This window comes from Phoca vitulina, unplaced genomic scaffold (genome assembly GCF_004348235.1).
Source record: "Phoca vitulina isolate PV1807 unplaced genomic scaffold, GSC_HSeal_1.0 scaffold2, whole genome shotgun sequence".
In the NCBI taxonomy this organism is placed as follows: Eukaryota; Metazoa; Chordata; class Mammalia; order Carnivora; family Phocidae; genus Phoca; species Phoca vitulina.
In genome coordinates, this window is record NW_022589705.1 from 37418649 (window position 1) to 37444495 (window position 25847).

The 25847-nt window shown below is 38.8% G+C and overlaps 1 protein-coding gene across 1 annotated transcript in view; it reads right to left on the bottom strand.

Moving 5' to 3' along the window:
- Window positions 1-1259: 1259 nt before the first annotated feature.
- GIPC2 (GIPC PDZ domain containing family member 2) overlaps window positions 1260-25847 on the bottom strand; it is a 74210-nt gene continuing 49622 nt past the window's right edge. The window contains exons 4-6 of the mRNA XM_032425289.1: window positions 18457-18560; window positions 12656-12737; window positions 1260-4858 (exon numbers count right to left, since the gene is read on the bottom strand). Of these exons, the coding sequence (XP_032281180.1) occupies window positions 4713-4858; window positions 12656-12737; window positions 18457-18560 (332 nt within the window). The 3' untranslated portion in view covers window positions 1260-4712. The remainder of the gene's footprint in view (window positions 4859-12655; window positions 12738-18456; window positions 18561-25847) is intronic.

Genomic DNA, 25847 nt, shown 5'->3' on the forward strand with positions numbered 1-25847 from the left:
TGCACCAATTGGGAAGTCTACTTCTCCAAGAACAAATTCTTCTAGCATACCAATTTACATTTAGAAAATCACCCACTTGGTAAAATTAAAAGGAATCTTACTGTCATACATAGCTTCTTCCCATATGGTTTTACATCCATTTTAGCACTTACCTAATTTTCTTGGAGAACTCTTTTAAGTCTCTATCTTGACAGATGGTGAGTTCTTGAAGTCATGTCTATTGTTCCTACCCAGTGCTGCTCCTGACTGTCGGGGACCTCAAAGTAAAGGTTTAGGATTCACTTCCATTGGAATCATCTGGAGGATGGGTCAAAATGCAGATTCCTGGACCCCACCCCCAAACATATGGAATTAGCATATTTTTAAGGATTTCTAATAGCTCTGATAGGGCCTTCAAAATGCATCAAGGAGATAATGAATCCAAAAGGCATAACCACCTAAGAGCACAGGCTGATATTTCTTCTACACAGTATTGTTTGGAAACTACTGCCATAAAATTGGCTGAATGAAGAAGAAAAATGTCACCCCGGGTAAACCTCTATTTTATAAACAGAAATAGCTTATGACTATTTTACCTTAGAGTACTCTGGCAGTGCATATCTCATATATTTTTACTGAATCAAAACATATAATTTTGTGATTTTAAAACTAAGAGACCTTAGAGGTTATACTTCATATGAAATACACAGAGAAAAAACTATATATCAAAAATGTATTAAAAACATAAAGGTCAGGGCACCTGGATGGCTCAGCTGGTTAAGCATCTGCCTTCGGCTCAGGTCATGATCTCAGTGTCCTGGGATTGAGCCCCATGTCTAGCTCCCTGCTTAGCAGGAAGTCTGCTTCTCCCTCTCCTTCTGCCCATCCCCCACCCCGTGCTCTCTAATAAAAAAATCTTTAAAAATAAAAAAAAATAGAGGCCTAAACAATTACATGTTATCCCCTGAATCATTTATTTAAATAAAATTAAAAAGCCAAACATTTAAAACCCCAAATTTTTTCATAAAAACATTCATTTTTTTCATGAAAAGGTTATTTTAAGGAGTTATATTTTAAATATTATAAATTATACCTTTACAATAATTCACTTTGATCAATACATAAACATTTATACAATCTACAAGTAGAAATACAGTGTTTTAAATAAAATATGTTATAATTTCACAAATTAATAAATTTCCAAAATTCAATCTCAAAAAACATTTTAAAGTATATGCTATGATTTTTACAAAAGACAAAAGTGTTTTTCCCCCAAAAAAACAGATTATTTTACCTACATATAGTCAATATCATTGCATGGCATGAACAGTTCAAAATATAAAATGTTTATTTAAAACTATCAGAAAGTTTCTTTTATTTTCTTTGTTACTGCTTTAAAAATATCTATGGCTATACGTAAGTTTTATAGAGGCTTAATGTCTCAAATTGAGATAAAGATGTCACATTCAATTTTCACCCTCCCAGCAGATAATAACCATGAGTCATTTCTTAGAAGTAGGATTTCAGGTAAGAGGTAGGGACAGACTGTGCCATTTGTACACTTCACAATCTTAGAAACATTTTATAACCATGATATGTGTAAGGGACTTGTAATTACTCTGATGTCCCTTTCAATCTGTGTCAAGAAGTTAATAAATGTGCATTTTACACAGAGACCTCGTTCTTGGGACAGTGAGCTGAACAGCATCTCCTATCTTTTTATTCACTCATAGCTTGGGTAAAACACTGACTGTCCTTCTAACCCATTACTTCCAGCAGAATAATAACAATGCTATCAGTATCCATATATTTTTAGATGTATCAGAGGGTGAAAGGGTCATTATATGATCGATCTTTTACATCTTTGGCAGATAACTGTGCCCTATTTAGAAGAACCATTATTTTGAAAACTCTATTTGCAGATGAAATTCATTTTGCTTCTATGCTAGATAGGCAATGATAACTAAAGGATGCCAGGAAGGCTCCCTCTAGACTTGATGAAGGTCTAGCAATAACATGGACCTAAAGAAAGTGTGCTTCACTTGGAAAATCTCTATTTGTTAAAGTTATAGGGGGAAATACAGCAAATTAGTCATTTGGCAAAATTATTTCTAATTACCTGTTTACATTACAATATTGGATACAGCCATCCCAAGTAGAGGTTAACTGATTACTGCTCTTATAATTGAATTCTTAAAGTTTCACATCATGTAATTATATATTTTTGAAACATCACAGAAACCCAAAATGTACCTATTTATAATCATCAGAATATGTACACTTGATCAGGGGCAAGCAATATTCAAGGCCCCATCGAGCCCAACATTCAGTCCCCACCTGCATACTCTGCCACAGAGAAAATACACAGTGTGTGCTTAGTGGTCCCTGAAAGATGCAATTTTGCATGGAGGGAAATCAAGAATAAAATAATCCTCCTCCACTGGGGGGAAAAAAACTCCTTTAGAACAAAAAAAAATGAAAGAGGCCTTCTGGAAATGTTTGGTGGTATCAATGAAATAGCATGTTTAATGGAAAAAAAAAAAAAAAAAAGACTGTTCTCATTGTAGTAGCAGAAGGGTAGCCCACATTGTAGACGGTGACAACTAAAATGAGACCCTGCTCTTTCTGTGCACCGAGAGTTACCGAAAGGCACAAAGTTCACAAATGGATACATTTTCAGGGAGGGAACAAATTGACATAAAGAAACTGACCTTGTTATCAGCTTAGCAATAGAGGTGAGAGACAAAGACATTTCAAGGAAAAACCTATTAGGATTAAAGTACCTGTGCCCAGGTGAAGCCCTGAATGATGATAACTACTATTTAACCCTAACAGGCAAGTAGAGTTACCGCTGTACATGGACACTGTACCTTACACATCAAAATCCCAGAAAAATCATGGTGAGCACAACTCAGTTTGTGAATATGAAATTCCATAAATCACAGAGGATCAGTGTCAATCTTCCTGCATGCCCAAAAAGGAAGGAGAAAAAGATATCAACAATAAATAAGGACTCATCATTTCAAATGTAACATCTAGTGCCAGGAAACTTTTTTTGTTAAACTAAAGTGCTTTTATGGGCCTCAACTTTCTCACCTTTCAAAGTATCAACTCTTTCTTTGTGTGTCCTTCTAAGAGAGGTGGTATTAAGAATCGGGAGATACCTTAAAATAAAAATTAAAAATTAAAAACTTTTTAAAAAAAGAATTAATAGATATTTAGGGAGCTCCAAAAGAAATCCATGAAACAAGTAACAACAAATTACAGCCTGAGCTGGGTCCCATTTTCAAATGATGGGCAAGCCCATTAAGACAATCCATGTTCTATAAACTCCTTTAGTTACACATTAATGACTAAAACAGGGCTTCTGTACAGGTCTCAGATTAATGAGACAAAGAGTATCTGCTTCAAAGCATTATACTTATGTGAAAGAGGAGTGGATGTCAGTAAAAGTAAAGTTGCACCAGAAAACAACAGTTATCTAAGCATTAACTCACCATGAAAAGGGAACTGCTCCTGATTTCCTGGAATACAGCCCTCGCGGGTCATTATTTCTGATTACCATGGCAGCACACAGCATTTTCCATCTAACACTTTAGAAGAATGCTTGGTCACAACCATGCACTGCCTTATTAAGTGATCTATGTTGAAACCATTCATTTCTATTCTCTGACATCCATAAAATGTCAAGAGTGATAAGACAGTCATTTGCCCTCAATTTTCTCAATAATGTAAGGTTTTAGAGAAAGTATGTTAGAACTCTAAAATAATAGACTAATATATTTCTCAATTCCTCCCGTCCTCCTTCATTTCCACTGGGGGAAACTGATTTCTGATAGTATCTCCTCTAAAGTTTAGGGGGCTTAAAAGCATTGCTCTTTCACCCAAAAAAAAAAAAAAATGTTCTCAAACATAGTTATTTTCTGAGTAAATATCTTTCAAAAGAAAAGTTCTACAAAGACTATAAAAACCTTCCCTGGAGTGCTTATAAAGGGTAACATAAAAGTGGGTATGAGTGGAAAAAGAATGGTTTAAGAACTGCTTTAAAAAAAATCAAATTTAAGTGGTTTCTACCCTATCTGCCTTTTCCACCCTTCTTCCACACAGGCAAATACATACACAGTATAATAGATTTTAACAAGTTTTTTAAAAGGAGGAATTACAAAGAAGCAAAAAAAATAAAAGTCAATCAACCCTTGTTTTATAAAGAAAGTAGGCCATAGACATCAAGAGGCTTTAGGAATCGTCCTCCCCTTACTCAGTGGATTGAAGAAACAATGCTTTCTAGACCCATAGTGGTCATAATTCACACTTCACTTCCTGAACATACCCAGATCAGGCTGGTATAACAAAATGAAGATGCTCAGAGGCAAATCATACTCTAATTCCAGTTTCACTGCATTAAGATATTAAAAATGAGCTACAGAGCTACTGCAATCAGCTACTTACATGTGGAAAAGAAAACACGGATGTTAATAGGGAGCAAAATTCTCTCTCTAGAACTACTCCCTAAAACTTACTTTAAAAAGATTCTTGAATGAATATTAAAATTGATCATATTTTAGGTGATTTAAGCATACCACATCTGCAACCGCATTAAAAGGTACCCACAAACCAAAATAAGACCCACATAAGACCAAACCAGAGTCTGTAACAGTGTCTAAAAACAGATCTTATGGATTTTTTAAAAAAGAATGGTTCATTTCTCCAGAGATGGATCATCCATGTCATCATCATTCTCGTTTCACATCACCAATGACTCCCCAAACATCAAAGACAAATTCATCTGGGAACGCAAAGTCTCCGAGAGTTTCGTCGAGTGCCACAGCAAATTCATCTGGATTACCTTTGTCCTTTCCAGCTTCAAATATTGTGGTAGCTATCAAAAACAATTTTTAAATATTAATGATACATGAGACAGCATCAGAGAACTGAGAAAAATGGCAGCAGGAAAATTACTTTCTAAATGTAACATGCATAGATCTATTTGTAGTACAAGCTATAACAGTAACATACTATCATCTATCAGGGTAGCAAATACATTTTTAAACAGTCTGTCCACTGCACCCAGATTTGCTGCCCCTGGCCTCTCCTCCACCTTGGAACCCATCAGTCAAGAACTACTGGTACTCCTCTGGCTCCAGAAAAGAAACCCTGTGGGTAACCCTGCCAGGAATCTCAGAGTACATCATCCCTCTTCCACCTGCCCACGGTCACTAGCTCTCTCTGCCCCTTCTACCAGCACCCCACACCAAACTATGATGGAACCTAGTACTCCCCGATCCTCCAAAGAACAAAGACAAAGGATACAAGTTGGCAATGGGAAAATCAAGGTAGGGAGAAGAAGATGGTATCGGTCTACTCATGGAACCAAGGTAACTTTTCCTGAGCCCCTTTCTAGTTTGAGATAGAAAGTGAAAGTGGTGCTCTTGTTCTGTTTTTCTAGTAAATTGCCAAGCCCCAGTTCTTATGTCTGGAGAACCAGCATCTTCAGGAGTACACATTCCCATGGGACCTGCCCCAACTGGCTGGGACCCCATGAGGCTCAGCTGTTTTGTTCTCAGTCCCTTATAAGCACCAGCAACTGGAAAGAGACAGTGTGGGTGTGATTTAGGACTTGGGTAAAGAACCTTCAGGTAAAAAAGAAACACCAAAGCTCAACATCTCCTTTCCTCCCAGGTTAAGGCTGAACAAATCAACAGTTGTAGGATTTCTCTGAATGAACCAAGAAGTCTGGTCTTTCAGCTAAAATCCACTAGGGCTCTTAAGAGCATTAAGGACTGTGCCTTGTCTCAAACAGTTCTGTACTAACACAGGTTAAAGGGAAAGGAGGAGATGTGGCCCAAAGTAATGACTGACTGACAAATGGACAGAAGGAAGGTAGGATCATGAGGAACAGGATATTTACATAGTTTCAAAATCTCTCTCCACCAAATACTTACTACAGAAAGAATAACTTTATAGTGGAGACAATTCGCAAATACCACTGTAAGTCATCAACATGAACAATATCAGAAATAGAAAAATTCCTATGCCTCCTGATAAGATGTAATTGAAAAGAATATAGCATCACATTTGATATTTTTGCCAGAGGTATAACCTAAACGTAATTCTGGAAAAAAAAAAATCAGACAAATCGGAATTGAGGAATATTCTATAAAATAACAGCTGTACCCTCCAAAAGCATTAAGGTCATTAAAATCAAGAGTGAGAAACTGTTCTAAATTGATATAAATAAAAGTAACATAAGATTTTGAACATGCTCTTCTGCTATAATGGATATTAAGGTATTTAGTGAAACATAACATATGAATAAGAGATGATAGTAATGTATCAATGTTAATTTCATGATTCCTGGTCATTGATATTGTGGTAAGCTAGGAGAATATATTTGTTCATAGGAAATATGCACTAAATTATTTGGGGGCAATAAATATTGTTAATTTATTCCCATGCTCAAGGGGAAAAAGTCTTTGTACTGTATTTATAACCTTTCTCAATGTTTAAGATTGCTTCAAAAATACTTTTAAAAAGCAGTTATGAGGGGCGCCTGGGTGGCTCAGTCATTAAGCATCTGCCTTCGGCTCAGGTCATGATCTCAGGGTCCTGGGATCGAGCCCCGCTTCAGGCTCCCTGCTCAGCGGGAAGCCTGCTTCTCCCTCTCCCACTCCCCCTGCTTGTGTTCCCTCTCTTGCTGTGTCTCTGTCAAATAAATAAAAATCTTTAAAAAATAAAAAAAAATAATAAATAAAAAGCAGTTATGAGTGAGGAGGAATGGATTCCTTCTCATCATTATTCCTCTCTCTCTTATCTTGCCTCAGGCCTCAGCCCTGACCCAAAAGCTTCTACATTTACTGTCAATCCAAACAAACACTTCAAAGAGGAAGAAGGCCTTCAGCTTCAGCTCCAAAGGGTTTGGCCAAGTTTATTACAACTTTTATATATATTTTAAATGGCATACCAATGCTAGCCAGGATATAGTGAAGCAAATATTCAGATACACACAGGCTTGACTTCTTAAACTTAGCTTTTGAAAAATAATTTGACAATCAGTACTATCAAAATCCTTAAAAATGTTCACATCCTAGGGGCGCCTGGGAGGCTCAGTCGGTTCAGCATCTGACTCTTGATTTCGGCTCAGGTCATGATCTCAGGGTCATGGGATCAAGTCCCTGTGACAGGCTCCCTGCTCAGCAGGAAATCTGCTTCTCTCTCTCCCTCTGTCCCCGCTTATGCTCTCTTAAATAAATAAAATCTTTAAAAAAAAAAGAATAAACTCCCAACAGATCTTGAATAAACTCCCAACAGATCTTGAATAGCCTACTCAGTCTTTTATGCCCATAGGAACCAGTTCAGTGTCTTATACACTGTACATGCTGGTAGATGCACAGGACAGGAGGCGGCTTTGTAATTATACTTAAATAATTTTTATACTGATACAGTTAACATGCATTGGAGAAAGCAAAACCTAGAGGTCTGGTCCTATAGCCAGGCTATGGAAAAAAAGAGTAACCAAAACTTAAAGATTGCAAAAGTAGGACTCGAGTTCAGAATTTTGCTAAGCCTACCATTTTAAATATTTCTCATAGGCTCCACAGATAGCATTTGTTGAGACAGTTACCTAAAGATTATACTAACAGGTGGGTGATATACAATCTAGCAGAGGAAGAAAGAAGATGCACACAGAAGATATAAGAAAATCTACATTCAGAAGCAAAAACTAACAGTGCAGATGAATGACGCTCTTAAATGCTGGGGGGACACAAAGACCAGAATCAGATGTTCACTGATGGACAATGAGTCAGCCACTCACTCACTCACACACATACACACACCTGCCTGACTATAAGAAATAACTTGGTACATGGCTGTATGAGACCTCGGGAAGCTCAGCAGCATTGTGTAGTGCACTGAGCCCAGGAACAATATATTCTGGACCTTGCCTACTCTGACTTGCAAACTCTGGCTTGCGTTCCTTAGTTACAAAATGAGAAAAATGATGGTCTCAGATGCCCATACCACAACCTCACAATCCAAAAAACTGTATAATCTCACTCAGGCACTCATGCTGGTACAGCAGAAAAGTTAAACTTCCACACTAAATACAGTCCCAGAGTTGGTCAGACCTCCAGTATACAGTCCTACCTCTACTACCACTACCATTATTACTAGTAATAATTATTAGTGATCATCACTAAAAATAATAGCTGTACCTATTATTTATGATGTGACAGGAATTTTATACATATTATTTCATTTAATGTGTTGGCAACCCTTTGAGGTTTTTATTATACCCCTTTTACAAAGATGTGGAATTTAAGGTTCGAACTTTAATAATTTGTCCAAGGGCTAAAGTTTCAAACTTATGAAGTTAGGACTCATACTCTATGTATTCACTATTTTTGTGCCTCTCAACACACAGTCAACAAACATTTACCAAATATTTACTCTAGGAGAAGTACTGTCGTAGGAGCTGAGATTAAAAGCAGTACAGTATCTGCCCTCAAGGAACTCCTGATCTGCTAAAAGTAACAAAAATACCAACTAGGCCGCTTTGTTAAGGTGTTAGAAATACTATATGTAACACCGTGTTCCATAAATCTTTTAAAAAACAGTAAGGAATCTGCTATATGAATTTTCAAAGAAATTAAGAATGGAGCACGCACTAAAACATGCACAAATTTTTGCTAATGAATAAAGTATAAACACATATTTTGAACACTCTTAAAGGAGAAGTAAATTGGTATAATTTTATCCTTTTTGATTAAAGACTATATCTTTGATTTAAGAGAAAAGCAAAATGAAGCTTTTAGCAAAAAGAAGCACTTTTTATTAAGTTATATCACATTAATATGACAGCTACTAAAATGCTTTTTACCTATAATGGATCTGCAATACACTGCAGTAATATTTAACACCCAAATGCAATCTGGCCAGAAAAAAAAAAAAAAAATCCACTGAAATAGACGTGTTATACCACATCTAGCAGCTAAGTGCTGACCTCTACTGGCCATTTTGAAAATATCTTTTTATCATTTCCGCAACTGAACAATTTTTACATCATTTATCAACAACAAACTTATTTTGGTGATATAGGTCAATCTATATTTCCCACTAAGTTTTTAAATACTTAAACAGAACTTTTAAACATAAGATACTACTGCAGATGAAAAATCTTGGTATAAAAAAAATCCCAGATCTGAGTCTGAGCTCTTAATTTGTAAGCTGACCTTGGGCAAGTAACCAAACGTCTCTGAATCTGTTTTCAAATCTATAAAATGACACACAGCAGGATTAAATAAAGATTAGTCCTAAACATTGTTAACCACTGTTAACCGTCTGTCGTTGTATCTCCTTCTAAGAGAGATCTTTAGCACTTATTTCCCATAGACTTTTCACAAATAATCCATTTCAAAGAACTCAGGAGTCAAACATCAAAAACACGACCAATGTTGAATATGGTTTTTTTGTTAATGAAAATCTATTTCCAAAATCACTGGCTTTATCTGAGAAGGTGACTTTCTACAGTATTCACTGTTTTGAATTCATGGAAGAAAGAAAATCATCCTAAGAAGAAATGTAATTATTTAAATGCCATTATTGTATTTTTTTTTAAGGAGCTAAAAAAAAGTTTTATAAGAAAAAATTACTTAGATCTATCATTCAAATTTCTTTTCCACACATTTCTGGATCTCTTAATAAATTAGAAATCCTAAAATTCTGACATGGCTAGGATGATCTCCAAACTCCTAAATTGGTATCATCAGGACATATTATAGTTCTATATATAATTAACACAGTTGCCTTAAATATTCATGAGGAAACTTATATGATACAACTTTTTCATTAAGTTAGGTCAATCTCCTACAATATGTTACAGGACTCAATCTTCCAGAATCCATTTTTCCACCATGGATAACATTCCAAGGCAACACATGTTGAAAAGTTGAAAAGTCAGTTCACAGCTTAACTTTACAACCAAAAAAAGCACTGTCACCTGCAAGGTTAATTCCTAAACTCATTTCAATTATTTTCCATTTTCAAGTGGTAAATACAACCCCAAAGCTTTGTGAAGATAGTGTTTTGGTTTTAGTCATTTTATTGCCATATTACCTTTTTCACTTTTTAATGTAAATTTATATTAACAACTCCGGAATAACATGATGTCACTGCAATCTACCTTAAGACTTAACATTTCTGAAAGCTAAGAACACTGAGACATAAAAACAAGCAAATATATTCATTTGTCTGTTGAATCAGTGTCACATTTGTGGTTTCTATTTCATGCTAATCAGATCTAAGTAATGACAGAAATTCCTAATTTAACAATGGTTGACATTCTTCAATTATTTTCCTTAAACTTTACGTCCCTAGATGACTGATCACATTGCTAATCATGTATAATGATAATGACTTTCCGAGTCATTGGAGGAATTTGCTACAGATGATTAATTAACTTTACTATGGGATTACAAGTTAATTTACAAGAATTTGTGAGGAATGTTTAGTGCCCTGAATTTGTCAGAGTGAAAGAAATGGGTTCTTAAAGAACCGCTCCTTAATTCACTTAGAATTACTCCACTATTGTTCTTCCATGTATACTTGTATATATTTAATAACAAAAGAACAAAACTAATTTAACTGTTCCAAACTTACACTTAATTAACTATAAGGCCTATACCCAAAATTAAATTCTAAAGACTATTTTAAACTCTCCCCTTTGAAAAGTGTGGTTCTCCTAAATTTGAGTTCATCAAGATCTAGCACTGATAGGCTAAGTTTCTGAATCTTATAATAGTCAGTTACACTGTTTGAAAACTTCTCAACTAAATAGAGATATATATCATTTTTCCAAACTGTCTAATCTGCATTTAAGAGCACTGCCATTCATAAATCCCCTTTGCTTTTTTTTTAAGATTTTATTTATTTATTTGAGAGCGAGCGAGCGAGAAACAGCATTAGAGGGGGGAGGGTCAGAGGGAGAAGCAGGCTCCTCGCTGAGCAGGGAGCCCGATGCGGGACTCGATCGCAGGACTCCGGGATCATGACCTGAGCCAAAGGCAGACGCTTAACCAACTGAGCCACCCAGGCGCCCATCCCTTTGCTTTCATTTGCATAATTTTCATAGGCCCACCTCACTTACGCAAATCTGTCTTTCCAAATGCAAAAGGTTGAGGAAAAGTTTTTGTAGAAAAGTTTTAAGATGCTGGCTTTCTATAGGATAATCTCAGCTTGAACTTCTTGTCTATATGGAGCAAGTATCTATTATATGCAAATTTTATATTTTGAATCAAGGAACTAGAAAAAAAGAGTATTAATATTTCTTCAATTGCAGACAGCATCCGTATATCCAACATAGAAATTTTATTTTAAAAGTTCAGAAAGGCAAGAAAAACATAAGAACAGACTCTATAAGAAAAAAGAATGAGTTGAAGTAGAAAAGGAATAATGAGTTTCAAACGCTCTACCTGAGCCAGAGTAAAATACTTTACACCTGGTAGGAGGAGAACAAAACAGTACAAGTCTTTGGCTTAAAAAAAAAAAATGTATTAAGTACCTGATCCACACACACACACTCTGAGCGCACACCCGGGTGCATGCAGACACAAGCCCAACCACCGCAGCGCACACTCTTTCACCACCCAGCATCCCTCTGCCCTTCTCAAGGGCACTTTCTTCTGGCTTCTACATGGGAGGGGCCAGGATTTTTCACCAGCTCAGCCCTAGTATTTCAGTCACTCTCAGCTCCAGAGGTAGAGCATTTGACCCAGACCCAACCAACCCCCAGCCTCAGTGAGCCCATCAGCCCAGTCAGAGTCAATCCTCAGCATTTTGTTTGAATGACTCGGAAAAGGCCCTCCCCTGTTTCCCATCATGCTTGACACTACGGTGTAGAGGATGGAGCCACGGCCATCATTTTGACTCCACGAGGGAGGGTCTGAAGTTGCCAGGGGACACCAGGGGGGCCTAAAATGCAGCCTAAGTGGAAAGAAGAGAAACCACATCCTGATGATAGCATGAGAACTCCGGATCTAGCCATTTTTGAAGCCAGGATCTACCTCTGAAGTTTTCAGTTATAAAAAGCAAAACAATTCCCCTCTTTTATCCTTTAAGTCAGTTGGAATTCAGTTTGTTGTTATTGTTTTGTTATTTGCAATTGATAAATCAAGACCCTGACATCCTAGTGACGACATAATACCCAGCAATTCAACTGCTCAACTGCCCTGATCAGTCACACACCAGGTGTGTCCTTTTTCTTCCTGTTTGATTCACTGCTCACAGGATCTCAGTAATCCTATTAAGTGCATACAGTACATGATATATAATTTAATCAATGTAGATCTGATGTATCAAATACATTCCATATGTGCCATTTATAAAATTTGTTCATATATAATTTTTAAATCTGTAAAACAAGCTTATGAAGGAAGGCTATTATTATTATAGTTTATAGATTAAAAACTGAAGGTTAGAAAAGTTGACTCGCAGCTAGTAAATGGTAAGGGCCAGGTCTTTTCATTATTCTTTTATGTTTTTTATCCCTATTTTCATTATGTTTTTCTCATCACTTTACAGTTTTTACCTTGAAAAGTATCATTGAGTATAAATGCAAGCAAGACATAAAGCAGCACTAAATTCAATTAAGAAATGTAAGACTTAAAAAATAGTATCTTACCTAAATCAGTATCTTGAATTCCCATGTACAACTCAAGAAGATCATCAATCTTTTCAATTGCTTTTTTTTTGGTTTCAGAGGGCTTTATCAAAGAAAAGAGAAATAAGATATTATTTTTACATGAAATCTGATGTGAAGCCAGTTCATGGTTGTGTACATCAGCTCATTTGGATGGAAACCGATCTACAATGTGCTCTGTAACTCAATACAAATCAAGACAGTAAATACTTATTTTTGGTGTTAGTATTAAGTGTATGGATTCAAAGAAGAAAAGCCAGAACAGAGTCTCCAAGTAGCTGGCAATAGTCTAGAAGGGGAGACAAAACTGTGAAAATAAATAGCTATGTAATAATGAGGAAAAATTTTTAAAGGATGTAAGAGGCATCACAGGCAAAGTAAATTTAAATCTTTTAAGATTCACAGAAGACTTGAGAAAGAAGGTGACTTAAAAACTGTTTTCAAAGATACACTGGTGGAAGATAAGCAGGAGAGAGCACTGCAAATAGAAGTATGCAACAGGGGTGCCTCGCTGGCTCAGTCGGTGGAGCATAGGACTCTTAATCTCAGGGTTGTGAGTTCAAGCCCCACATTGGGTGTAGAGATTATTTAAAAATAAAATCTTTAAAAAGAAAAAAAAAAGCATTGCAGTTGACACGCAACGTCTATGTGAGGTCACAGAGTCTGATAAAGAGTATAGCCAGACAGGACTAGATCTTAAGGGGTCCTGTGTGCCATGAAAAGGGCTTTAGCCTTCATCTTGCAGATGAAGGGTCTCCAAACCTTTTACTGGCTCACACCAAAGTGAGCCAAACATTTCTGAACACATACTCATTATTTTTTATTTAATTTTATCGTATTGTTGAAATAACTTTATAGGCCCAAGAAGGAGCTGTGCTGTCCAAGGCGTCATGTTATCTAACTTTCTTGGCCCTATAAATAATCTGCTTAATCAGAAACACAGTATAGGGGCGCCTGGGTGGCTCAGTTGGTTAAGCGACTGCCTTCGGCTCAGATCATGATCCTGGAGTCCCGGGATCGAGTCCCGCATCCAGCTCCCTGTTGGGCGGGGAGCCTGCTTCTCCCTCTGACCCTCCCCCTTCTCATGCTCTGTCCTTCCCTCTCTCAAATAAATAAAATCTTTAAAAAAAAAAAAAAAAAAAACGAAACACAGTATAATCCAGTCAGCCCATCTCCAAACACAAGCCAACTCTGGGACTTCTCACCCCAAACAAGACTATGTGGCCCCAGCCTGTCAAATATTTTCTATTTTTCTCTTACTTGTTCTTTAATCTTTATCCTATCAAAGCTTCTTGCCTTCTACCCCATTTTGCAATTTTCTGAGACTGTCCACATCATGAATAAAGTTTGCTTGTATCATGTAAATTACCTTTAATGATTCTTTTTAATTTTAGTAACATTTTATTGTATTTTGTTTATTTTTTAAAGTAAGCTCTATGCCTGTGGAGCTCGAACTCACAACCCCGAGATGAAGTATTGCATGCTCTACCAAATGAGCCAGCCAGTCACGTTCTCTTTAATCATTTTTTAACAGTATGTGTCTTTCATAAATTACACACATTACTATATTAATATATTGTATACATTATAAAAATACACAAAAAATAAAAATGTAAGGATGAAATGATGAAACGATCATTTTGTTATTGTTAAGATTTTATTTATTTGAAAGAGAGACAGAGTGCAAGCAGAGGGGCTGAGGGGGAGCTAAAGGGACAAGCAGACTCCTCGCTGAGCATGGAGCTCAACAAAGGGCTCGATCTCACAACCCTGAGATCATGACCAGAGCTGAAATCAAGAGTCAGATGCTCAACCGACAGAGCCATCCAGGTGCCCCCAACAACTATTTTTAAGTAATTTTTGTGTATTAATGGTACCAAAATATTTTATTCTTCCTAAAACTATTAAAGGTTTATGTGAAAAGCATGGTTGGATGCATTTTATTATTCTTTGAAAATCTTGGTTTAATGTTGACAAAGTCTGGTTCTACATTCAGTTTATTTTAATACTTGGTTTTAAATAGCTTCCTAGCTGAAAAAGAAATTACCCAAAGATGTGAAATAATCAACTATCGGCGCAAATGTAGAATTCAAGATTAGATTGTAAGAAATTCATAGTACTTTTAATACTGTTAGAAATATATGTTGCTTTGTGTTCTCCAAACTTATTAGAAATATGCATTTTATTACAAATGTCGATTTTTATTTCCTTGACGATATTACAAGTTTCTCATATTTTTATTTATATGAACTAAGCCTTAAAAACAGTAACGATATACCACTCTTGCCTTCCTTACAGTATATTTTGGATGTGCTGTGTAAAGCAACAGGCTATGCTAAGAAACTTGGATGTCCACCTTTGTATCAACCAGCCATATTGTAAGTTTTCATAACAAATATCGGTACTTCCCATACACAATCAGACGTCAATATATTACCATTTTACCTCCTAAATAGCTCTTGATCTCATCACCTCTTCTCCACTCACATTCTGATTGCCTGGGCTCAGCTCTCATTTTTTTGGTATTTGCAGAAGTTTTCTAATTTTTCTCCCTGCCTGCAAACTTCACCCCCTCAAATTTACCCTGCTCAACAATCCATCCACTAGAACCAAGGGATTTTCTAAAATGCAAAACTGACCATGTTGCTCTCCTCACAATTCTTTTTTTTTTTTTTTTCTTTTAAAGATTTTATTTATTTTTTTTTTGACAGAGAGAGACATAGCGAGAGCAGGAACACAAGCAGGGGGAGTGGGAGAGGGAGAAGCAGGCTTCCCGCCGAGCAGGGAGCCCGATGTGGGACTCGATCCCAGGACCCTGGGATCATGACCTGAGCCGAAGGCAGACCCCTAACGACTGAGCCACCCAGGCGCCCATCTCCTCACAATTCTTAAATGGCTCCATTTCCACAGACCTTTCACATTCTGACCCAGGCCTCCTCACGCCCCCACCAGGTCCCTCCAGCACTCCACACCCCAACCCCATGGACACTCATAAGGTCCCCCAAGCCCATCATTGTTTCAGGGCTAGAACATTCTTCTCCCCATCTTTAACCAACTCAATCATTTCTTCAGGATGGAAATCCCGCCCTACCCCACCCCCTGCCACCTTTCTCTCTCTTCCCATCCCTGACAGCAGCTGATCAGCCCTCTGTGACATTAAACCTATTCCCCAGTTTTCAATAGCTTCTTTCAACACCTTCCTCCCCTTAAAGGAGAAACAAGGTCTTTATTCATCTTTGTATCACCAGCACCTGGACTGTAAAGCCCGTCTCAAGAAACACACACTGAATAATTTATAAGGTATGCAGGTGGAATTTTCCCACAGTTTTCAGAACTTGTGCTAGGTTAGAAGGTGGTGACTTGTTTCAGATCTATAAATTCTTTAGATGATAAGACATTTGCACCAAATTAATATGAGTACCAAACTAAAATTTTTCCTTTTATTACAGGCTGCTTTCAATTACCCTATTTAATGAAACACGCTATGCAAATAGGAATGGAGTTTTAGATGTTTATCTTCAAATGAATCTTTCCTACCTCCCCAGATAGATCTTCAGCTGCTCTTTTTCATCCCAGTACCTTATACATAGCAGGTGCTCAACACATATCAATTATGTTAACTATTCAATGACCCTCCTCCTGAAGTGACATGGAGTTTTCCCACCACCTCTGCCTCCTTTGTAAGCGGTTTTAAGATCTGTCCTTTGTTCCTCCTGGCCTGGAATGGAAAGCGGTGGGCATTCTCCTGGCTCCCCCTGCAAGCTCCTCCTCACTGTTCTTCCATTCTCTTCCAGATTCCTTTCTTCTACTCAGGTTTGCTCACTCATGCAATAAACACTTACTGGCCCACAGCAATATGCCTAAGAGTGTGCAGGACACTGGGAAAGTAGAGACTCAGAATGGCCAGATGTCACTGCCCTGAGTTTTTCACATACCTCATCATATCTCATTTGCAGAATGCTTCTGGCCCTCCCAGGTCTCTTCCTTGCATTTGCCTCCACGTCAATCCTTTCATTCACTACCCAGTACCCAGGCACCCAACTCAGAGTCTTCCTCTGGATTCCCCCCAACTGACAACATTCTGGGTGACTCAAACATTCAAAAGCACAACCTTGGCCTCACGATTCCTTGAGTGTCTGCTCCAACAAACCACCCCCATGACTAACCCTGGAAGTCGTCACCCAACAAGTTCTGGGATCCCACTCTGTGAAAATGGCCTCCTCCCTGTTCACCGGTTTTACTCTTCTGCTCTTCAAAAACATGGGGAATCCTAGGACAATATGAACACACAACTAGCCGGGTCTGGCACTTGTACCCTCTGCATGCAGGAACTCCCCAGCCTCAGACGCACACCTGACCCTGCCCGCCCCCCCCAGCTGCCTATAGGACAACTTCATCACCGCTGTCTTCACTGGGTGAGCAGACCACCACTTGCCACCTGGAGTCCTTAACCTGTCTCCCTTAACCCCTATTGTTCTCTCCTTCCACCTTTCGTCCCTCCATTTCTCTCTCCCCCTTTTGGTGTTTTTCACTCAAAAACTGACCGAGTCAATCAGCAAAATCCTACCCTTCTCAAGTTTAAATGCATCATTTATTAATTAATTCAGCAAAGATGTGAACTCTTTTGATGTGCCGGGTCCTGTTCTAGGCGCTGGGGTGACATGTGAACAAGACATGTGAGCAAAGGAACTAAACAGATAGACAAGAAACAAAGATACAATGTGTCCTATTGTGCTTAATGCTTTAAAGAAAATTAAGGGCAAGCAAGATTGGGCAGGGGGAGGGGTGGCAGGAATTGCTTGTTATGCAAGATACTCAAAGGCCTTTTAGATAAGATGATATGTGGACAAAAACATGAAGAAGTCAGTAGAGCCATGCCCCTAAATGGGCAAGGCATTCAGGCAGAGGGAACAGCAGTACAGAGATCCTGAGTTGTGATGCATCTGGAGTATTTGGGGACAGCAAGGAGGCCCATGTGGCTGAAGCAGTGAGAGCCAAGAGGAGAGTGGTGGGAAATGAGATCAGAGAAGAAATGCAGAGTCAGATCATGTTGGTCACTCTGAGGACTTTAGCTTTTATCCTGAGTGGCATGAGAAACCACTGGAGTGTTTGGAACAGAAAAGCAACCACTTGTGTTTTTAATTCTGGCTGTTGTGCTGAGCACAGTGGGAAAGAGAGAGGGCAAGGGTGAACACAGGAAGACTGAATACAGGTGACTGCAATATTCAGGACAAGATGTAGGTGCCTTGGGCCAGAGTGATGAGGGCAGACGTAGTGAGAAGTTGCTGGATTCTGGTCTATTCTGGAGGTAGACCCACAAGGGTTTGCTAATGGAAGGGACATGGAACATGAAAGAGAAGAGTCAAAGAAGACTACAAAAGGTTTTACCCGAGGAGACTGGAGTTCATGAATATAATCTTTCATTATCAAAACCTTAAGTATGCCTGCTACCACAGGTGGTACTGAGACTTTCTCTTGGCTCTCAGGGAACTTTGGTTAAGTTTCTGAGCCAGTCCAGATATCTACAGATTCTAGCAAATGTTGTCTGCAGATAGCTGAAGATGGCTATAGATCACAATTTCTTCTCTTGTACTTATTTTCTACATTTCCTTCTTAAATGCTTTCAATAATTTCCATATTGTTTAAGTGGGCAATGAATTAAAGTCCATGCTTTAGAGTATATGGTATTTTGTTTAACTTTGGAAACTTTTATTTCCAGCTCTAACAAACATGAACATCCACACATTTCCAAGCAGAATGGGAATTAAATAAACATAACCTACCATGTCTTCCATGGTGGCAGGACCCTTTGATCTCAGGCGAAGTGTCTCTCTTCCAGTTCTAATTTTTTCTGATGACTTTCCAGCTTTTGACCTTGGCTCTACTTCTATAAACATACAATGGAGGGAGAAAGGTGTGTACACTCAGAATTTCAACAGACTGCTATAAAAGCAAATGTAATTTCTATCATAAAACTATATACACAATTAGAGATCTGATAGAAGATATGCCTTCTTATAGAATTTCCTAAACAAAATAAATTCACCTGCCATCATTATTCTTAAACTCTACATACAGTCTGGCTACAAAAAAGAAAAGGGAACTATTTGAAGTGTGCAGTTGGGAAAGACTGGAAGTTATAAGGAATAAAAAATAAAAGTTAGCTTTATTATGAGATTAATGGGGTATGAGTAACAGGAGAGCAGGGGCAGAAGTTCAGCCAGATTTCATTAAGGTCACAAAGAAGGAAAAGTCAAGTCTTGATAGAAGACAGGGATGGAAGTGCTACTGTTTGAGTACCTACCTTCGGCATGATGCTCTATATACAAAATCCCATTTAATACTCGTATCAACCCATGAGACAAGTTACAGCCCTCCTTTTACAGAAAAGGAAATGGAACTCAGTAAGGAGCAGAGCTGGGATTCGAATCCAGGTCTTGTGACCCCGAAGTCTGTATGCTTTCCCCAATGACACTCCAACACCGCCCCTCTTGCAACCACAGGGGATATACTGAGAGGTGCCATACTGAGAGAAGCAGGATTCTATAGAGGCTAGGAACAAGTTAGGAAGGAATTCCCCTCAGAAGGCAGGCAAAAGAACAAGAAGCAAAAACTCCATGGAAAACTACTGCTTTCCTTAGGCCTGCTGTGTTTTTTGTTTTTCCTATGCACCAAGAGTCACCCCCTTCCCCAAGACCAAGTAGTAACATAAATGAGTGAAAGGGCAGGGTGGGGCCTGAGGATAACTCCAAGGTCCATGCCCTCTCTAGGCCACTCCAGTAACTTACTGACCTGTGGAGATATAGGCCCCGTGTAACTGGAGCGACTTGTATGCAAAGAAACTGGATACTCAGAATTCTCTGTGAATCTTCTCAATTTTAAGTTTTGTCAAGTAAGTCGAACTTTTAAAAACAACATATTGGCAAAAGTAAAAGATCTGTGGATCCGATTCTAGTCACAGGCTACCAATTTATAACTTTGAAAATATCCCCCAAGTACTTCCGCCTGAGGACTCTATGTGGCAGCAGTTTGGGACAAAGGACAGAAACGGGGGCAGGGAGAGGCCATACCAAGAACTGGAAATAACAGAGCTCCAATGAGGAACCACGGGACAGGCTGGTAATATGCAAGCAGGTAGTGAGGTCTTACACAGCTCTCAAGACAGACATCAAGTGCATGGCAGAAATGCATTCTGACTTAGAACCTAGAATAATTCCTGCCTTCAGCAAGTACTGTTTTGCTACTGGGAATCTACTCCAAAGTGATGAAGGATTTTACATATTAATTTTAACCTGCATTTGGGGACACAATCACCAAAACATAAAACAAGTCGTCTTCTGAGAATGAAATTATTAAAAATTATCATGCAATAAAGAGACCAGTTCTCCCAAGCAAAAACCTATAAATGGTGGCTGATTATGCTAATGCTAATCATGGTGACCAGATTCCCCAGAGACTAGAGCATTATTGGCAAGTCTAGAGCATTTGCCCTGCCAGTCATACTAAGCCCTGAGGGAAGAATGAGTTAATGGAAGCAAGATGTTCAGCACAGAGTTTCCAAAAGAATGCCCAAAGAAAAAGATGAGGTCAGTCTGTCATCAGCACTGCCCAGCAACACATTCCCAGCTCTGAGTCACATATAGACCTAAAGTGCTCAGGACAGTCTCAGCTTGGGGCACCTGGGTGGCTCAATCGGTTAAGTGTCTGCCTTTGGCTCAAGATCCCAGGGTCCTGGGATCGAGCCCCACATCAGGCTCCCTGCTCAGTGGAGAGCCTGCTTCTTCCTCCTCCTGCTCTTGCATGTGCGCACACTCACACTTTCTCTCAAATAAAATCTTAAAAAAGAAAAAAAAGGCAGTCTCAGCTTGATGATACTAACCTTCAAGATAAACCACCTAACACCCCCCACCACTCCCTATACCACACACACCCCACCACTGTGACTTCACCAAGCAACCTATTCAGTATAATCTGTCTTCCCATATAAATTTCCTACATGGCGGAAAATGAACTGCCCAGCTAACACCTGTGTTTTGGTCTCCCACTACATAAACATTTCTAATTGTAAAGTACTACACTAGCATTCTGACTTAACAAGTCTCTTAGAAGTTTAGTGAGCATGATATAACCCTGGAAATTTGAACAACTCTGGGAATAGTGAAAAAATAAAAGGTTTCTGAGATTTACAAAGCTAAGGACCCAGCCTCTGGAATGTGGGAACTTTATCAAGGGACTGTCATCAATGCTGGAGAAGTCAGCCAACCTCCCTAGATGATGTCTCTATCTTACCTTGCTCTTACTTGAAACACCAGTAGCTAGAAGGGAAATGTAGAATGGAAGATTTTTTAAAAAGCAATTGTAGGTTCACAGCAAAACTGAAAGACAGATTTCCCATATACCTTCTGCCCCCACATATGTAGAGCCTCCCCCATCAACACCATTCGCCACCACAGTGGTACGTTTGTTACAATCAACAGACCTACACTGACACATCATTACCTAAAGTCCGCCGTTTACATTAGGCTTCACTCTTGGTGTTGTACATTCTATGGGTTTGGAAAATTTCATGACATAAATCCACCATGACAGCAGCATTCAGAGTAGTTTCATTGTCCTAAAATCCTATCTGCTCTGCCTATTCACCCCAGATATTTTTTTCAGTCATTATTTGTCAAACCGTCCTTCTCCTTGAGAGTGGTTATCTCAAAACCAACCACTCGGTGGCACCAAAAGTTAAAATTTAAGTTCTGGCTTGGCCCAGTCTCCAGAAAGGCCAACTTCACAGCTGAGGAAACAGAAGCCATGTTTCTCTATGATCCTTTGATTCAGGGACATAAATCAACCAGTTTACACATGAAAACAGGCAGGATGGTCCTGTTCACCCAGAGCGGGTGGGGGAGGGGACAAGTTCTGTACTTCCATGCTGAATGTTTTGAAGATTGTGAATGTTTCTTGTCTGGCCTACTTTTGGGGTGCTGGCCTCAGCATGTCTAACCAAACAAGCCAAGTCCTAAATCAGTCCCTTCACTTCCCATGAACAAGTTTACCTGAGGCCGTTCTTGGGGCTGAGTGAGGAGAGGGATGCGGTTCATACGGCAGACACTAGTAAGCAGCCTGCTGCTGGCTGGATTCACTAGATTCAGGGCTCCTCACTCGGGTGAAGCATACAGACTACCCGCCTGCTGGTCACATGGGGCACAGAACACTCACGGCTTGTGGGCACATGGCTGCTCCCAAAGTTGAGGTGGATGGCACCAAGAAGCAGTCACATTCGTTCCCAAGTCCCTTTCGTGGTGATTGTATCTGTTATTCTAATTATGTAATTTAATTTAAAAGTACATGCCCTGATGAAGTAAGTGTGAACCAAGGAGTCGTTATTGCTAGGAAAAGTAGGTTAACTGCTTTAGAAAGATTCCATGAGGCTAAGATAAAAAAAAAAAAAAAAATTAGGTGTGGGCAAGACAACACTAGATTAGGAAAAATATCTTTAAACGTTCAGCATTTCACATATCTAGTTTTTAAAAAATGAAACAGAACCCGTAGGCATGCATTAAGGTTATAATTATATAAGACTTCACAGAACTCCAATTTGTGTCCTCCACGCAAAGAATGGGGTTTTTACATTAAAAAAAAAAATACAAGAATATATATATATTTTTAAGATTTTACTTATTTATCTGACAGAAAGACACAGTGAGAAAGGGAACACAAGCAGGGGGAGTGGGAGAGGGAGAAGCAGGCTCCCCACAGAGCAGGGAGCCCGATGCAGGGCTCGATCCCAGGACCCTAGGATCATGACCTGAGCCAAAGGCAGACGCTTAACGACTGAGTCACCCAGGCGCCCCAAGAATATATAGGTTTTAAAATAAGATGTTCATACACACCTGTATCATTCTTTCTAATACTCCATTTTAAGTGGCATTTTCAAGGTCAAGTGGAGAAAATGAGAAGCAGAGAAAAGGTCTGTCGCCAGTCCCACCCTGACCTCTAGAGAAATAAGAGGGGCTGACAAACTAAAGTCCCATTTTCAGAAGGCACACATACAACATGGTGTAGATCCCCCAACTGACACAGGGTGACACGGTGGGGAAAACTTCTGCCCAGAACGAGGTCTGTTCTGGTCCCATGAGGGCCCTAGTTGGGTATGGGTAGAGTATGGATCATCACTTTCATAAGCAGGGGCAGAGCCAGGATTTTAACAGGAGGTGAGTACAGATGGACACAGCTACATCCAACACTTGCTCAGGGAACAAGATGGACTTCAGAATAAGAAAACCTGAGTTTAAAACCCAGCTCTTCTGTTTATAAACTGTGAGAACGTGAATAAGCCCTTATCTGGAAAATGAGATAAACACCTAAATATGGTGTTGTTTTAAACATTTGCATGGCTAATGTATAAAATGTGCTCAGCCCAGTGGCCTGGCTCGTATTATAGAATGCTTCTTCTGGTACATTTCAACCGAGAGAGGGAAATCTGCTCTTCCCGAACTCCCTCCCCATCAGAAATATTTGCATTGGTTTTCTAAGATGGTTCAGAAAATTGTCACTTCAAATACAGAGGTCTCTTTTTTATTCTATTTAATTCTTTTCCATAAAACCATGATTTCCCCCCCCCCCCAATTTACAGGTGGGTGGATACTAGTTCCATAAAACTATGATTTCCCCCCCTCTTCAATTTACAGGAGGGTGGAAACAACACATGACCCTCCCATTCTCCAAAGTGGCTGAGTTTAAACTCATTTAAACTCATTCTCCAAAGTGGCTGAGTTTAAACCCAACCCCTCACGGGGGCACTCAGTAGGTCCTCCAGCGTCCATCCCATTGGTTGTCTTCTCAGTATCCATCAGTTACCTGAGGATCACTGTGGTTCATTGGAAGCTGACTGCTCCCAGCTTCAGGGATGGAAAACCTAATGGATTCCCTTCATCACAAGTGACTATTTCAGAGGTGGGCATGTGACCAAAGTCAGTTAAGTCAGAATGAACCCGAGAATTTTTGCTAGAAATTCTGAGACAAGGATACTCTCCTTCTCTGTTCTACATGAATAAGGAATCACAGAGTCCCAACAGTTGCTGACCACCATCCTAGGACAGTGTCAAGCTAACCTTAAGATGATATACGAATAATGACACTGATACCTTAGGCAGCAGCACAGAAAGAGCAAGAAACTGGGTCCTGATCACATTATCCAGGCCCTACACAGAGTTTGGCTAATGCCAGCATCACTCATGGAGTTGATTTATAAGATTCTCTTTTTTGCCGCAAGCCAGTCTGGTAAGGTTTTCCACGGTCTCCAACTAAAAGACATCTCACAATACAGAATTCTAAGCAGTGAGGCAATTTCTAAACAGGCCTTGCAATGCTTGGACATACACAAATGGAACTGTCTAGAAACAGCTCAAGTACTCCCTACCCTACTTCCAAACCCCAACACACATGCACAAACACACACTTCTCAGCACAGCTGACCTAAAATCTAGCTTGTGTCCCAGAATCTAAAATTTTAACTGTACATTCCTCTTTTCCATGTGTCCTTCCTCTCATCAACATTTCTCAGACTCCTTTAGAATAGCCTATGAGGTTTTGTTTCTTAATTCAGCTGGTAGGATGCTGGGGCAGATAAAAAGAACGAAATGGATGCTACATGCACAAGGCATCAGTTGTCCACTGGATCAAAAGGGCTGGCAACATGTGAACCAACCCCATAAAACACACACACACACACACACACACACACACACACTTGCTCTTAACTGTTCCTCTGATGAGACTGAACAGTGCATGACATTTATGGGAAATGGAATAACCGTGACCCAAATCTTGTTCTTTAGTTAGGAGGTCATTTAAGAAAAACTCAGCCCTGTTTTTAACACTCCTTGAAATTACAGGCAAAAGTTAATGTGTACCTCTGGGAAGAGGGTTTTTAGCTTTAATCCAGAGGGGACTGTGTTACAAAAAAGATTATAAACCTCTGCACTCCAATATGATGGCAAAAAACTTAAGGGCTGGCTAAAATGCATTTACCCTTTTAAACTTATTCTATTCTACAGTATGATTTTATCATAAGAATTCAAAAAATCAGGAGTTATTGTTCACTTTTATTATTGGTTTACTACATATTTTTCCACCAGCCTTCAATAAAAAGTATGAAAAGTAGTTACAAAAACAATCTTAACAATTTAAAGAACTGATACAATGGAATATTCTACCACATTTCTAACACAGAACCATTTATAATATTAAAGAAAACTGTTTAAATTGAGAATAATCAGGGGCACCTGGGTGGCTCAGTTGGTTAAGCACCTGCCTTCAGTTCAGGTTATGATCCCAGGGTCCTGGGATTGAGCCCCATATCCGGCTCTCTGCTCAGCAGGGATTCTGCTTCTCCCTCTCTCCCTGCTCCTGCTCTTTCTCTCAAATAAAATCCTTTAAAAAAATAAGAATCATATAGTTAAAAATTATAAAGCCACTAAAAATAGAATGATTCAGTCTCCCTACTTCCTAGCCTAGAAATGCTAGCCTCTTTTTCTAAATAATTATTTTCTGGTTCTTATGAAAGTTAGTATGTTTGTTTTAGATTTTAAAATGAAAAAACTACAAGAATCCTAAAGAAAGAAGTCAAACTCACCACCTAAACAACCATTAAATTTCAATATACATACACTGTAAGTCATTTTTCTTCTACATTTAAAGATCGTTTTTACAAAAATGGGATATTACCACCCAATATTTTATAATCTGCCTTTTCATTTATCATTTTCCATACACAAAAGGGATAATCTCCTTAACTTCTTCTGAAAACATACTCTTACCATAATTTTGAGCACAATTTGTTAGATCCATTTTCCTGTAATTTATATGACAACTCCCATTGTACAAATACTCTGGCAGAATATGTATTATTGACATAATTGCTGTTTTTCTAATAAATTACATTATATTCACACTATTCAGCATTATTAAGGAAGCCACTCCTATTTTGCATCATTTTTGCTCCCTTCCTCCTACACTGCTATTACTAAGCTTAAGAACAGTTGAAAACGATCATCTGTCTTCTATTCACGGTTGTTATTAACTCCAAATGCTCCTGAAACGTTATAGTGCTAAGAAGCCAATCACTGTTTAAGGTAAGTGTCTTGGGAAACCTCGATTACAAAGTTCTTAGTATTATGGA